General features: G+C 44.0%; 1 protein-coding gene across 1 annotated transcript in view; it reads left to right on the top strand.

The window, feature by feature from the left end:
- The first annotated feature begins 3,980 nt into the window (after positions 1–3,980).
- PRKAR2B (protein kinase cAMP-dependent type II regulatory subunit beta) overlaps positions 3,981–14,380 on the top strand; it is a 288,149-nt gene continuing 277,749 nt past the window's right edge. The window contains exon 1 of the mRNA XM_082254393.1: positions 3,981–4,294. Within this exon, the coding sequence (XP_082110519.1) occupies positions 4,030–4,294 (265 nt within the window). The 5' untranslated portion in view covers positions 3,981–4,029. The remainder of the gene's footprint in view (positions 4,295–14,380) is intronic.

Consider the following 14,380-nt stretch of genomic DNA (forward strand, 5'->3'; position numbering starts at 1 on the left):
TGATAAATAGTCTTTACTATGCAGAGCTAGATAGTGTAAACTTAGTATAAGTTTATAGAGGGTTCCCCTGTGGGGTACTTAGCACTAATAGCAATACAGCCGAAGGTTGGTTCAGGAGGAGCGGATGATCCGGAAGCGGGATGCAGGGATCAGCGCAGCGAGGTTCCGTCAGCGAAGTATGCTTGCAAGCACGAAAGCTTCAAGCCAAGTTAGCATCCAGGTAAGGGTGTTTGAACGAACACATGTGAGTGAGAACCGGTGATTTAAATAGCCATCTAGTCCGGCGCTGAGTGATGACAGCTTCAGTCTTAAAGGTGTATGCGCACCTTTCCAAAAGAGAATGGTGGGGCGCATACACTTGTGAAAAGAGTAATTTAGGGTACCAAAGGTACCGGAACATTACACCTCCATAATCCTCAAATGGAAGATGTTTGGGACGACCAGAACCCTTCCTAGAGCTGGCCGTCTGGCCAAACTGAGCTATCGGGGAGAAGAGCCTTGGGGAGAGAGGTAAAGAAGAACCCAAAGATCACTGTGGCTGAGCTCCAGAGATGCAGTCAGGAGATGGGAGAAAGTTGTAGAAAGTCAACCATCACTGCAGCCCTCCACCAGTCGGGGCTTTATGGCAGAGTGGCCCGACGGAAGCCTCTCCTCAATGTAAGACACATGAAAGCTCGCATGGAGTTTGCTAAAAAACACCCAAAGGACTCCAAGATGGTGAGAAATAAGATTCTCTGGTCTGATGAGACCAAAATAGAACTTTTTGGCCTTAATTCTAAGCGGTATGTGTGGAGAAAACCAGGCACTGCTCATCACCTGTCCAATACAGTCCCAACAGTGAAGCATGGTGGTGGCAGCATCATGCTGTAGGGGTGTTTTTCAGCTGCAGGGACAGGACGACTGCTTGCAATCGAGGGAAAGATGAATGCGGCCAAGTACAGGGATATCCTGGACAAAAACCTTCTCCAGAGTGCTCTGGACCTCAGACTGGGCCGAAGGTTTACCTTCCAACAAGACAATGACCCTAAGCACACAGCTAAAATAATGAAGGAGTGGCTTCACAACAACTCTGTGACTGTTCTTGAATGGCCCAGCCAGAGCCCTGACTTAAACCCAATTGAGCATCTCTGGAGAGACCTAAAAATGGCTGTCCACCAACGTTTACCATCCAACCTGACAGAACTGGAGAGGATCTGCAGGGAGGAATGGCAGAGGATCCCCAAATCCAGGTGTGAAAGACTTGTTGCATCTTTCCCAAAAAGACTCCTGGCTGTATTAGATCAAAAGGGGGCTTCTACTAAATACTGAGCAAAGGGTCTGAATACTTAGGACCATGTGATATTTCAGTTTTTCTTTTTTAATAAATCTGCAACAATGTCAACAATTCTGTGTTTTTCTGTGAGTATGGGGTGCTATGTGTACATTCATGAGGAAGAAGAATGGACTTAAATGATTTTAGCAAATGGCTGCAATATAACAAAGAGTGAAAAATTTAAGGGGGTCTGAATACTTTCCGTACCCACTGTATATATATATATATATATATATATATATATATATATATATATATATATATATGTATGTATGTGTGTGTAAATATGATGTTTGGGGGTTCTGAGTAAAATTTTTTTTTTTAAAAATGCTGATTTTTACATGTAGGAGAGGAATGCTAGAATTGGCCTGGGTATGGAAGTGGTAAAATATTCTCTAATATTCGTACTATCCTTGATGGAAATGTGCTCCTCTTCCTGTAGAATGGGATCAGAGGACCTGGGTATGGAAGTGGTAAAATATTCTTTAACCACATCCCCCCTGCCCTATAGCAGAATGATGGCGGGAATGTGGTTGTATTATCCTGACCGGACGTCATATGACGGCGGCAGGATAATATGCTCTGCGCGCCCCCCGGGGTGATCGGTGATGCGAGGTGTCAGTCTGACTCCCTGCATCTCCGATCTCGGTAAAGAGCCTACTGACGTAGGCTCTTTACCATGTGACCAGCCGTGTCCAATCACGGCTGGTCACATAGTAAACAGGAAGAGCCATTGATCGGCTTTCCTCAGTAAGTGCCTGACAGGCACGATTAAAGGAGCGCCGATCAGCAGGTCCCCTGGCAGGGGGGGGGGTCGGCACTGGTAATCAGATCATTGATTACCAGTGCAGACCCTCGGGGGGGGGGGGGTGCCACTAGAACCACCGGGGATGCCCACCCATGACCCCAGGGATGCCCACTATGGCCACCAGGGATGGCAATCAGGGCTCAGGGAGCCCCCCATTGCCCTCCCCATCAGTGCTGCCCACCAGTGCCCTCCCTATCAGTGCTGCCCGCCTATCAGTGCCGATCAGTTCCGCCTATCAGTGCCACCTATCAGTGCCCATCAGTGCCACCTATCAGTGCCCATCAATGCCGCCTATCAGTGCCCAGCAGTTCTGCCTATCAGTGCCCACCAATGCTGCATATCAGTGCCGCCTATCAGTGCCACCCCATCAGTGCCACCCCATCAGTGCCTCCTCATCAGTGCCTGTCAGTGCAGTCTCATCAGTGCTCATCAGTGCAGGAAAAAAATTATTTATTTACAAAATTGTATAACATAAACAAAAATTTTTTTTTTTTTCAAACTTTTCGGTCTTTTTTTATTTGTTTAGCAAAAAAGAAAAAACCTTGCGGTGATCAAATACCACAAAAAGAAAGCTCTATTTGTGGGGGGAAAATGACATAAATTTGGTGTAGGTACAGTGTTGCACGACCGCGCAATTGTCATTCAAAATGCAACAGTGCTAAAAGCTGAAAATTTGCCTGGGCGGAAAGGGGGTGAAAGTGCCCTGTATTGAAGTGGTTAATATTCGTACTATCCTTGATGGAAATGTGCTCCTCTTCCTGTAGAATGGGATCAGAGGACCTGGGTATGGAAGTGGTAAAATATTGATGGAAATGTGCTCCTCTTTCTGTAGAATGGGATCAGAGGACCTGGGTATGGAAGTGGTAAAATATTGATGGGAATGTGCTCCTCTTCCTGTAGAATGGGATCCTGAGGATGTGTGCAGGTATCTGAGCTGTCCAGCAGGGCGCACATGACAGCTCTGTCCCCCCCTAGTGGCAGGCCAGGAAAGGAGGACACCTCTGTAGGGATGCCGGGGCTGCGTGCTTCCATAGCACCCAGTAATGACCCCCTTTGCATTGGCAGCAGTGCCCCGCGTTGTGGCAGCTGTGTAGACGCAATCACACATAGATAGGTGGTTGTCATGGTTTCCAGCGGTCACATGTGCGCTTTGTGCAGAGGACTGTCTATGCCATGCAGATGATAGAGCAGAGCCGGGTGTATTAGAGTGTAGTTTGGTTTAGTAGTTGTAGATTTCCTGTGACGGGGAGTAGGAGAAGCTGCGGCGTGGGAAGGTATTCTGCATCATTGATGTCATTAAAGGGAGAGCTGAGCTTGTGAGGAGTCCTGGATTAGTGTCTCCTCCTCCTCCCCCTCCTTCTCCTGGCAGGGCACTGCTGTGTCTCCTCTATGAAGCAGGACTATTAAATCCTCGGGATTGTCTTCCCTCCTGCAGAGAAGCCGTCTGGATCCACTAACCTGGCATGCACCATGGACTGAGCAGCACTGCAGCTTCCTGTCTATTGTCCCTCATTCACCTGCATGTCAACCATACACACTTGTATCTGTATGTCTCTTGCAATCAGTCATTCTCCCATTGAAGGAGCAGCCCATTAGAAATAATGAGCCCACCTTAGTATTGAACCTTTTTCTGATCATTTGCCATTGTCCCCTGTGTTGTCTCCTCTCCTCTTCACCCCCTATGTGACTGTTCATTTCTCCAATCCTTACCTGGACAATCTGGATGTGGCTGCATTGTCTACAGATTGCAGATTGCTATAAATAAACACATACCTCCACCTTCCTATTCTCATTTGTTTAGATCTTTATACGTCCCCCCCCCTCCCCCCCTTTTTTTTTTTAATTATTTTTTATTTATTTTTTTTTGTACTTGTTGCCTAAATCCCTAATTTGACCATTGGCCCCAGGAATGAGTATAGAAATCCCAGAGGGGCTGACGGAGCTGCTGCAGAGCTTTACAGTGGAGGTGCTGAGGAAGCAGCCTGAAGACTTGTTGGAATTCGCCCTGCAGTATTTCACCCAGCTGAAAGAGTCACAGAGCCAGGGGGCCACCCTAAGTCATGGCATGGACTTACCTTTCAGACACTCCAAAGGGGTCAACTTCGCCGACGAGCCCATGCAAACTGACAGCGAGAATGGCGACGAAGAAGACGACGATGAAGAGGAATTTGTAGGTTAGTGTCGTTTAGAAAAAGGATTATTCCCTTATTTTTTTATTTCTCCTTCGGTTTGAGATGACATTTTCATCTGTGCTTCATTGTGCTTCTCTAGTCATTGTAAGCGGGGATCTGCTGCTTACATCCTGTTCTTTATAGACAATACAGACTATAATGCATAATCCATTCCTGTTAGATGTGATTGCCTTATACGCTCATCAGAAGATTGAAATTGCTTTGTTCTGTTTGATGGTGGTACATAGAGTTGTGCAGCATCTGTAGACTGTGATGTAATCTACATGGAGGCTATGGAATACATATGTATACAACTGAATCATGTAGCAATGACACATAGGTGTCATAAAACATAATGATCTTACAGCACAAAACATATGATGGGGAAACGTATAGGTAATAATTCCAATCAATTTATTTAGTGAGAGCTAATTTTCTATAATACGTGTCTGTGTGCCCTTCCCGTGCATCATACACTTTACATAAAAATAGGATTGATGACAGGCAGCGGATTACTGACAATAGACAGCCTTTCCGTATTGCAGGGCATTGTATGCATGTAGCATAGGAGGCTATGGAGAGATCTCAAAGTAGGTATTGTGGTAAATGGAAGGTTTATGTTTGCTCATCAGAAAGATTTCCCTCCGTATTCATATACGCTGTATTTGTATGTATCTCATTGTGTGTTATATAAAATTACACCAGGTGGTTTCCTCTGTTTTATTTTCGTTGGATATTTGGCTCGTGGTAAAATATTGCATTTTATTAATGAACTGTAGGGGGGACAGCAGAGCTTCTTCATTTCTTCATATATTTGTAAAACTGTCTGGAGTGTTTCCCTCTCTCAGGTTGTGCGGAAGCTATCAGCCAATCACAGGCAGCGGCATCTCTCCGAATGAATGGAGGCCTGAGTGCAGCAGATGGGCAGGTCTTATCTAGATAGAAATCAAATCCAGTACACAATTATAAATATACATATAATAGAAGGAACATGTTTATTGGGGGATTTCAAGTAATGGAACGGGAGATGATGTTTATTTTATAATACTATTTATTCATGTATTTAGAAAAAATTCATATGATGATAACCCTATAGCACAGAAGAAGTAGGTGCTTTTTTTTCTTTTATTACATAACTGTCGGACATATTATATATAATATAGGTTTTCACATTTGGGTTGTGATTAAGATGCCCATACTGCAGGTCTGGTATTTGCAAGTGACCTTATGGCCTAGAAATCCCTATCTACAGCCCAAACATTTGCAATGAATTACCTAATAAAGGCAGTATTTTCTAGCTTAATTTCTAGTTTAATTGTAACTTTACCCCCAAACACAAAACTACATGGTGCATACAGCACTGCATGTCCATCCATAAATGTCACCAATGCCTTCCAGGGAGATCTTGCCTGATTTCAGGCATGCATCATATTCGATCTGGGGCATCTTTTTTATGGTTCAGTAACAAGTCGCCCCAGATCACGTTTGGTACATGTGCCAGATTTTGTGCAGTGCATGTGCCATACAAGATCTGGGGTGGTGTGGTTTTGAATAATGATAAACCACAGCAGATCTCGTACAATGCATGTGAGAAACCATGTGGTATCATCAGTGGACATGTTAAGAAAGCTGCCCACCAGTGATGGCTATTTGAATATGGTGGTGCAGGATTCGAAGTAAAGGAGGAGTGGTGCATTATTAAAGAGAAGAAAGTGCACCGCTCACCAACCCAGTGCATTAGTATGTAGACCAATGTGGCCTCAGCCAGTGTTGCTCCAACCACGTCCCCCTGATATGTTTCGGCCCACTCACCTCTTGGTCAAACTCCAGTGAGTGGGCCGAAACATGTCAGAGACATGGCTGGAGTGACACTGATCAAGGCCATATTCATCTACATACTAATGTACTGAGTTGGTAAGTGGGGGGGAAACATGTCAGGCGGGTGTGGCTGGAGTGACGCTGGTCAAGGCCACATTCATCTACATACTAACGTACTTTGTTGGTAAGTGGGGGGAAACGTGTCAGGGGGATGTGGCTGGAGTGACGCTGGTCGAGGCCACATTCATCTACATACTACGTACTTTGTTGGTAAGTGGGGGGAAACATGTCAGGGGGATGTGGCTGGAGTGACGCTGGTTGAGATCACATTCATCTACATACTAATGCACTGGGTTGGTGAGCGGAGCCCTTTCTTTTCTTTGATAATGCTCTTACACCTCTGAATGGTGCACTGACGCCAGCTCCCCGCACTGCAACTGAAGGGGAGATAGTTCTTTGTCTCAGTTAAGAACAGCACTGCAAGTTTCATTTGGATCCCTAAGACTGGTGCACTGGTCTGTGGCTACTCATTAAATGTGGAGGCAAGCAGGTATTCTTTTTTTTTAAACTCTTTTTATTGCAAAAAAGAAAAAATGCAGTATACAAGATCAAATAATGTATCAATATCAATACAAGGTAGTCAATAATAAAGCAAAGTAGTACAAACATTGTGTTTCAAAACCATAGAGATCAGTCAAACCTAAAACAGGTCAGGTGCAACAATAAATGTTAGCAATGATTGTATGCATGACATATAGTAGCTCTAGTTGGAACTAACATGACATCATGTATTGAATTGTAACACATAAAACTAAATAGTTAAGAGTTAAAGAGGTCCATATGTCCCAAATTTTGTTGTATTTTTGGACATCCCCTATGTTCGAACACCAACTTCCTTTGAGTCCATTGGTGTACTGAAGGAGGGGTGGGCTGAATCTATTTAAAAGCTATGGATATCCTAGCCAAAAAAGTGTTTCTCTTAATAGCGTTCTCACGTATTGGGGCCAGGTGTCCTCATCAGGGATACCCAGGAGACATACCTCTGGTGCTAGGGGTATTTGTGTAGACAGTACTGTAGATAAGAGCTCCACCACATTTTTCCAGAACCTAGCAATAATTGGGCACTGCGATATTACAGGAATAAAGTCAGCTCTAGGGTAAATTGTGCATCTCGCACAATTTGGTGAGGGTATACAATGCATAGCGTGCAGTCTAATTGTTGTTAGGTAAGATTGATGGAACATATACATATGGGCGACACAAACAAGTGGAAGAGCACACTTCCTCCCTGAAAAGTTAGGAATAAGCACCTGCCACTTATCCCTGACCACTAGCGGGTTAGCCGTCAATGTAGCATGTACCAGGTAGGAATAGATGTCTGAGATCAGACCCTTAGGACCTTGTGACTTTAAAATCCCTATCATATGGTATTTAGAGAACCTACTACCCGATGCTCCAAATTGTGCAAACAGTGCATTGTGAAGTTGCAGATATCTATAAAAGGCTGTACGTTCTAATTCAATTTTACCCTGTAATCCTGCAAATGAACATAGAACATTATTTTCATATACTGCAGCTGGAGTTAATACTCCTTTGCTTTCCCAAAAGCGGTAGTCTGAGTATTGTCCTAAATGTGGGAACATTGGATTTCTCCACAATAGGATATCGTCATTATAATTTGTAAATGTATCAATTCTTTTAGCCTCTCACCACACTGTACGGGCCAGGGTCAGTATTGGTATGGTTCTCAAAGAGGGGAGTATTACAGGCGTCTCCGAGGCTATAAAAAGGTTTTTAACCTTTAGTATGTGTGCTAGATGGGATTCTACCATCTGGCTTGACGAGAACTACCCAGTCTGTTAGGTGTCTAAGTCGGCCAGCAAGATAATACAGGCATAAGTTAGGGAGCGCCATGCCAGCTTCAGATTTTGGTCATTGCAGGGTTGATAGTTTTATCTTATGTCTATTCTTGCCCCAGAAGAAGGTGGTAAAAAAAGCATCTAGCTTTTTAAAGAAGGGTATGGATACCGTGGCTGACATATGCGACGTAATATAAAAACATTTAGGCAAAAGTATCATCTTTAGTAGATTGATTCTACCAGCTACCGATAGCAGAAGCTTGGCCCACATAGTCACCTTTCTTTAATTGGTTTGCTTTAGTGGATCTAGATTAGCTTTTAAAGCCTCATTAGCTACTGCAGTGATAATAATTCCTAGGTATCTGAAAGAAGAGACCACCTTTAGAGCACACGGCGTTATTCCAGAATGAAGAGTATGTGCATTTAAAGGCATTATTGCAGATTTGTGCCAGTTGATCTTGAGACCTGAGTAGGATCCAATAGATTCTATTATACACCTGGCCGCTTGTAAGGAGGTCTGAGCATCATTGTCAAAAAAAGGATTAGATCATCTGCATACAGCCCGACTATATCAGTCCTTTCGCCCAATTTATTACCTGTGAGAGAGGGAGACTGCCGAAGTCAGATTGCCAGGGCCTCAATTGCCACCGCGAATAGGAGCGGGGAAAGAAGGCAGTCCTCTAGTGTGCCCTTATGTAGCTGTATGGGGGGGGAGACAATAGACTGGTAACTGAAAGATATGACGTCGGGTTGGCCTATAATATGGTGATCCATTTACAAAATTTCTTTCCAAAGCCGAAAGCTCACAAAACAGCTTGTAATAATGGCCACTCAATAGAATCAAAGGCTTTAGCTTAAGTTGAGCAATGATTTGGGTCCTACGGAGATTAATGGAGGTGGATTTCCCCAGCATAAAGCCGGTTTGGTCCGGATGAATGATGCTAAGGATCAGTGAATTCAGACGTTTAGCCAAAATTTTTGTAAGTATTTTATAATCTATATTTAGTAATGATATGTGGCGATAAGATGCACAGTCAGTTAAGTCCTTGTCTGGTTTAGGTACAAGTACAACTGTGGCAGAATACATTGGCAATGGCAGTCTCCCCTCCCGAAAAGGCACTGGAATACACCTGAACCAAAATTGGTACCACAATGTCTACATAGCGGCTGTAAACCTCTAAAGGAAGACCGTCTGGGCCTGATGCCTTGCCAGCAGCCAGAAAAGCAATAGCCTCATGGACATCATTTTCAGTAAAGTCTGCTTCCAATATTGTTATCTGGTCTGCTGTCAAAGATGGGAATTGTAAATCTTGCAAATATTCTGCTATATCCTGATCAATGTTGGTAAGAGAGGTAGCATACATTTGGGTATAAAACACATAGAAACACGCCAGTATTTCCTCGGCAGTGCTGACATATGCACCATTCGTACACTTCAGCTTGGTCATCATTAAATTACCAGTTTTTTCTATCGCCATGGGAGCAAGCAAGTGACTAGACTGGTTGCTTTGTTCAAAATACTTTTGTTGCGTATAAAAGGTCTTCCATTTAGCATTTACCGATATACACTCCGCATACGCCCTTGACGTAAGTTCCCAGCGCACTCTTGTGGACATCGAGGGAGATTCCAGGAACTCCTTCTCTGCCTTGTTACATGCCCTTTCCAGATCCTCATAATTTTGACGAGTAGATATTTTAATATAGGATATGTTTGACTTAAGGGCACCACGTAGGTACGCTTTGAGGGTGTCCCAGAATGGGTGTTCTCTACAGGACCCATGGGCCTCCAGAAAGACTGATAATTGGTCTGGTATCCGGTCGTTAGACCCTATCAGGGACAGCCAAAATGGGTGGACTTTCCAGGATTGGTGTAGCCCAGTTGTACCCACTTTAAGGGTAAGCACTAATGGTGAATGGTCTGAAACACCGGGAGATATGAGATAGATAATACCTTAGAAATAATGCTATTGTTGCCCAAGGCTAGGTCAATTCTATAGAGACATTCTCTATCAGGGATTGGCCAGGAGTAGGCGCAAGCGTGGGAATTAAAGATGCGCCATAGATCCTGCCAGCCATAGATCCAAATTCCGTCACCAACAGCCCAAAAGCTGAGAGGCGATAAGGTGCTGCTAAAGGAGACTCACCAAATCTGTCTACGACAGGGTCCATAAGAAGATTAAAATCATCCATGCATAGCACTGCAGCCTCAGAGAATGAGGCTGCAAATGCTATGGCTTCTTTGAAAATTTGTAGGGTAGCTGGTTGAGAGTTGTATAGCCCCAAAATAATGATTGGCATAGCGAACAACTGAGCCCACACAAACACATACCAGCCATTAGGGTCTACCTTCAGCTGACAGCACTCCCACGGGCTAGATCTGTGCACCAAAAGGGAGACCCCTATAGAATAGGTAGTATGGTATGAGTGCGAGGACCACTGCAACCATGGTTTATGAAGATATTCCAGGGTATCCCGCCCTAAATGTGTCTCCTGGAGGCAGATAATTTGAGCTTTAGCTCTCAATATCGATGCAAACACCTGGGAGCCTTTATGCGGGGTGCCCAATCCCCATGCATTCCAAGACATAAAGTTACATGTTATAGGCATCCGTGGGACATAAGGACCAGGTGTCTTCCCCAGGGATCCTGGACCAAAGCATGAGGGTCCCTTTCCGATCCCAAGGGAGGAAAATATAGATTATTGTCATGAGCCACCGTATGATAAACAATTTGCACCGACCAATAATAGAACTATTTCCAAAGAACAAAAACAGTTGCTGGTAAACGTAAGGAACAATCAATGGGGCATTTCCTGCATGTAGCGTCTGCATATGCGAAGGCAATCTGTGGATACAGCTGCCCTTTAAGCTTCAAACTTAAAACTGGGCACATCGGTTAGCATTAATAGCATATGAGTCATTTTTAGTCCATATACAGTGCCGAACACTTAACCATATGTGAACAGACACCTGAACCATCATAAATCCGTATGTTTGAGATGGGAAATCATTGAATATAGACTTTGTAGATGAGAATTATAAAGTGTTCTGTATATGGATCCTAGTGGGGTGCACTTTCAGTAATGAAAGGTAAGACCCCAGCATAGTGATTTTTGCTAGGCGGAGTTTCTACAGGTGTATTATGAGTGAGCATTAACATTTCAAACAAAAGAGGAACAGTGTGACTCATTTAGTATTAGGAGGCATAAAGATCTGCAAGTCATGTCAAAAAACCAGGAGACCAGCAGAGACCAAGTAGCTGCCGCCACTTCTATTTTAGTGATCAATTAGGGCGCTCTTTGGTGCAAAACCATTGTTGTGCAGACTCAGGGTTAGTGAAAAAAAAAACTACCATTATCCATAACTCTCAGCCATGCTGGGTAAGCCATTGAGTAGACTGTATTGTGTTCCTGCAATTTCTTCTTGATGTCAGTGAAGGTAGCCCTATGTTTCTGTAAATTCAATTGAGAAATCAGGAAAAAGGGACACGTGCACTTCTATACTGAATAGAACCCGTTTGTCTGGCCTTGCGAAGAATCAAGTCTCGATCTTAGCAATTCAGTAAGCGAGCTAGCAGGGTCTAGGTGGGGCACCTGGTAAAGGGGGTTTCGCTGGAACTCTGTGGGCCCTTTCCACAGCATAGGCAGATAGAAAGGCAGCATCAGGGAACAGGGATTTTTCCAGTAATCCCACTATTCTGACATTATTACTCCTCATCCTGTTTTCAGTCATCAGCCTTCTGGTACCAGAAGGAGACTTGCTTTTCAGCTGCAAAGATTCTGGTAGGGAGTGGGGATAAGTCATCTTCTAATGAGGACAGTCTATAGTATTAGTGACTCTCTCCCTTATGGTCTGCATGTCCTGTCTCAGAAAGCTGATATCTGTTTAATTTCCTCCATTTTACTGGTTAGTGATGTGCTACACAATGTGATAGCAGCAAGGAGCTGTGAGTTTACCTGCTCCAAGGTTGGTTCTGAGGCCAATAAGCCGCTTCTCGTTTGTGGTGGACTTCGGCCCCCCACCTTGCCGTTCAGTCCAGACTAATTCTTTCAGACAGTCAGTCGCCAAGGAAAGTCGATCCTTGCTCATGTCTGCTGTAGGGTGTATTGGCTATCAAAAGAGCTGATCAGGGTATCTGGAGCTGCTGTGAACTGGCAGGATTCTGCAGGATGTTAGTGGTGGCTGGCGGAGGTCTCTCTAGTTACTGTATGACGGCATCAGAAGGGAGACCTGGCATCAATTAATTGTAAGTAATGTCCTTTTTACTGATTTTCTTTTTTTCTTTTTAGTAATCAGGCTTTTAAAAGTGACATGAGTAAATGAGACACTGTGTCCCTTAAAGGTGTCTCTGCAGACCAAGATTTCTGTAGATCATAAAATGGAAGCATCCACTGTGCTAAGGCCTCAGCTGCATTTTAATTGCTGCTAGAAGCCAGTACTCATTTAATGTTTTTCATAATTGTTCAGTTCCACTGAAATCTGTGGAAATTCTTTCTACCTTGTCAGTTATGTGTTAAAAGTACCATTCTGTCTCAACAGTGATTCTCTTAAAAGGATCACGTCAAGATAAATATAGAGAATTATCCACTGCTGACTTGCTCTTAAGAATGCATACTCCAGCATACTACCTATTTAGTGAGTCAGCAACTTAGTCCTAGAACAAGCATGTACATATGATGTGTCCCATCAACTGATACGTACATGCTTGTTCCAGGACAGTGGTACACCAAGTAGTAAAGGATTTATGAAGGTGACATTGGTGGAGCCTAGACTACAATCAAAACTTTCTTTTTAGCTTTGGATAAAGTATAGAGGGGTTAGAAACGTATTGTTTTTTTATTTATTATTATGTCTGTATGTTCCACCCATTGGAAATGTTTTTGCTCACATCTTGTCCAGCTATCACTAGGACAAGAAGCCAAGAGAAACAATACCTCGAGTCTCTAACCTTTCCCCGCTTCCCTATTGTGTCAGTCTCCATTTGAGAGATTTAAATCCACATTTAGTCTCTGTACATCTTGTTATCCAGGAAATCTTGCTGATAGCAACAAAGTCATCAATAACAACATAACAGAGGTTCTGATCCTTCTGTACTCATTTTAAAAACAAAGAAAAACCTTTATGTGCCCCCCTATTGCAAAACACTGCAATCAATAAAAAGGGAGAACCCTGTAGGGAAAAACATTAGAAAATATGCTTTACTCCTGGATTCCGCCCACTGTGCCTAGGTGAGGATGACATCAAGCTCCTATTGGCAAAATCCCAATAAACGCTAAGTAACCCCCTGCTCCTGCACTTTGCCAACCAGACGGGTAGATACAGTAGTGCCCTATCATGTGCCCTTCTATTGTCAACTGGTTGTTGGATACCTTTTTTCGGTGGCGGTAGTTAATCGTGATTGATGTGGACCTACCATACATCGCTGCATAACATGATTGACAATGGATCTACATCGGGGGGACATTTTCTTTTCTGTTGTGTTGTGTGTTTTTTTCCAGTTGTCATTTTTTTGTAAATGAGTTGGGGTGCTATGTACTCATTTGCTTGGGGGGAGGGGGGCCGGGATGTGGGGTTCCAGATTCCGATAAGTCACACCCCCACAGGGGCTGTGGGGAAGAGGCCCTTGTCCTCATGAGGAAAAGGTGCTTTACCTCCCAATCTTCTACTGTGTCCTCTATGAAGTAGGGCCAGTAGATAGAACAACATGGAGTGGATGCAACCTTGTGCAGTGGGGAACACAGGCATACTTGAATCGCCGCAATTCCAAATCTCACTGCAATAGTGGCAAAATACACCACGCACGTTTGGGTGCCATTCATTTTACATGACACCTCAACTGAGGTACAGTTTTGCTGCAATTGTCGAGCGATAAATCGCACAGTGATCACAGCAAAAACCACATTGCATGAAGCTTGTTGCCCAAAAAGGAGCTACAGCTTCTTTTGGGGGACAAGCTTCGCGCGATGTGGCTTGCCAAGAGTTATCACGCGACAATCCCAAATTGTCAAATGTGAACAGGGCCTCAGGAGGCGTTATTTATTCATTTTTCAAAAGTCAACAAAATTGCTTTGAAAACCAGTTCACATAATATCTAGATAACGTTAATATTTAAAGAGGTTGTAAACTCGGATTTTTTTTTTTTCACCCTGCAAGAGAAAGACATAATGAGCTAGTATGCATCGCATACTAGCTCATTATGCAATACTTACCTTAGAACGAGCCCCCGCCGTGCCGCTCACTCACCTCTTCCGGGATCGCGGCATCCGGCCATCTGATTGGCCGGAGCCGCGGTGACGTCACTCCTGCACACGCGCGCGAGAGCCGACAGTCACGGCACGGGACTCTGAAGGAACGGCACGAGCGGCCGTTCCTTCAGAGCGCATGCACCAGTGATGTCACTGGCTGCATTTAAGG

The sequence above is a fragment of the Pelophylax lessonae genome, assembly GCF_965119305.1.
Source record: "Pelophylax lessonae genome assembly, chromosome: 4".
Lineage (NCBI taxonomy): Eukaryota > Metazoa > Chordata > Amphibia > Anura > Ranidae > Pelophylax > Pelophylax lessonae.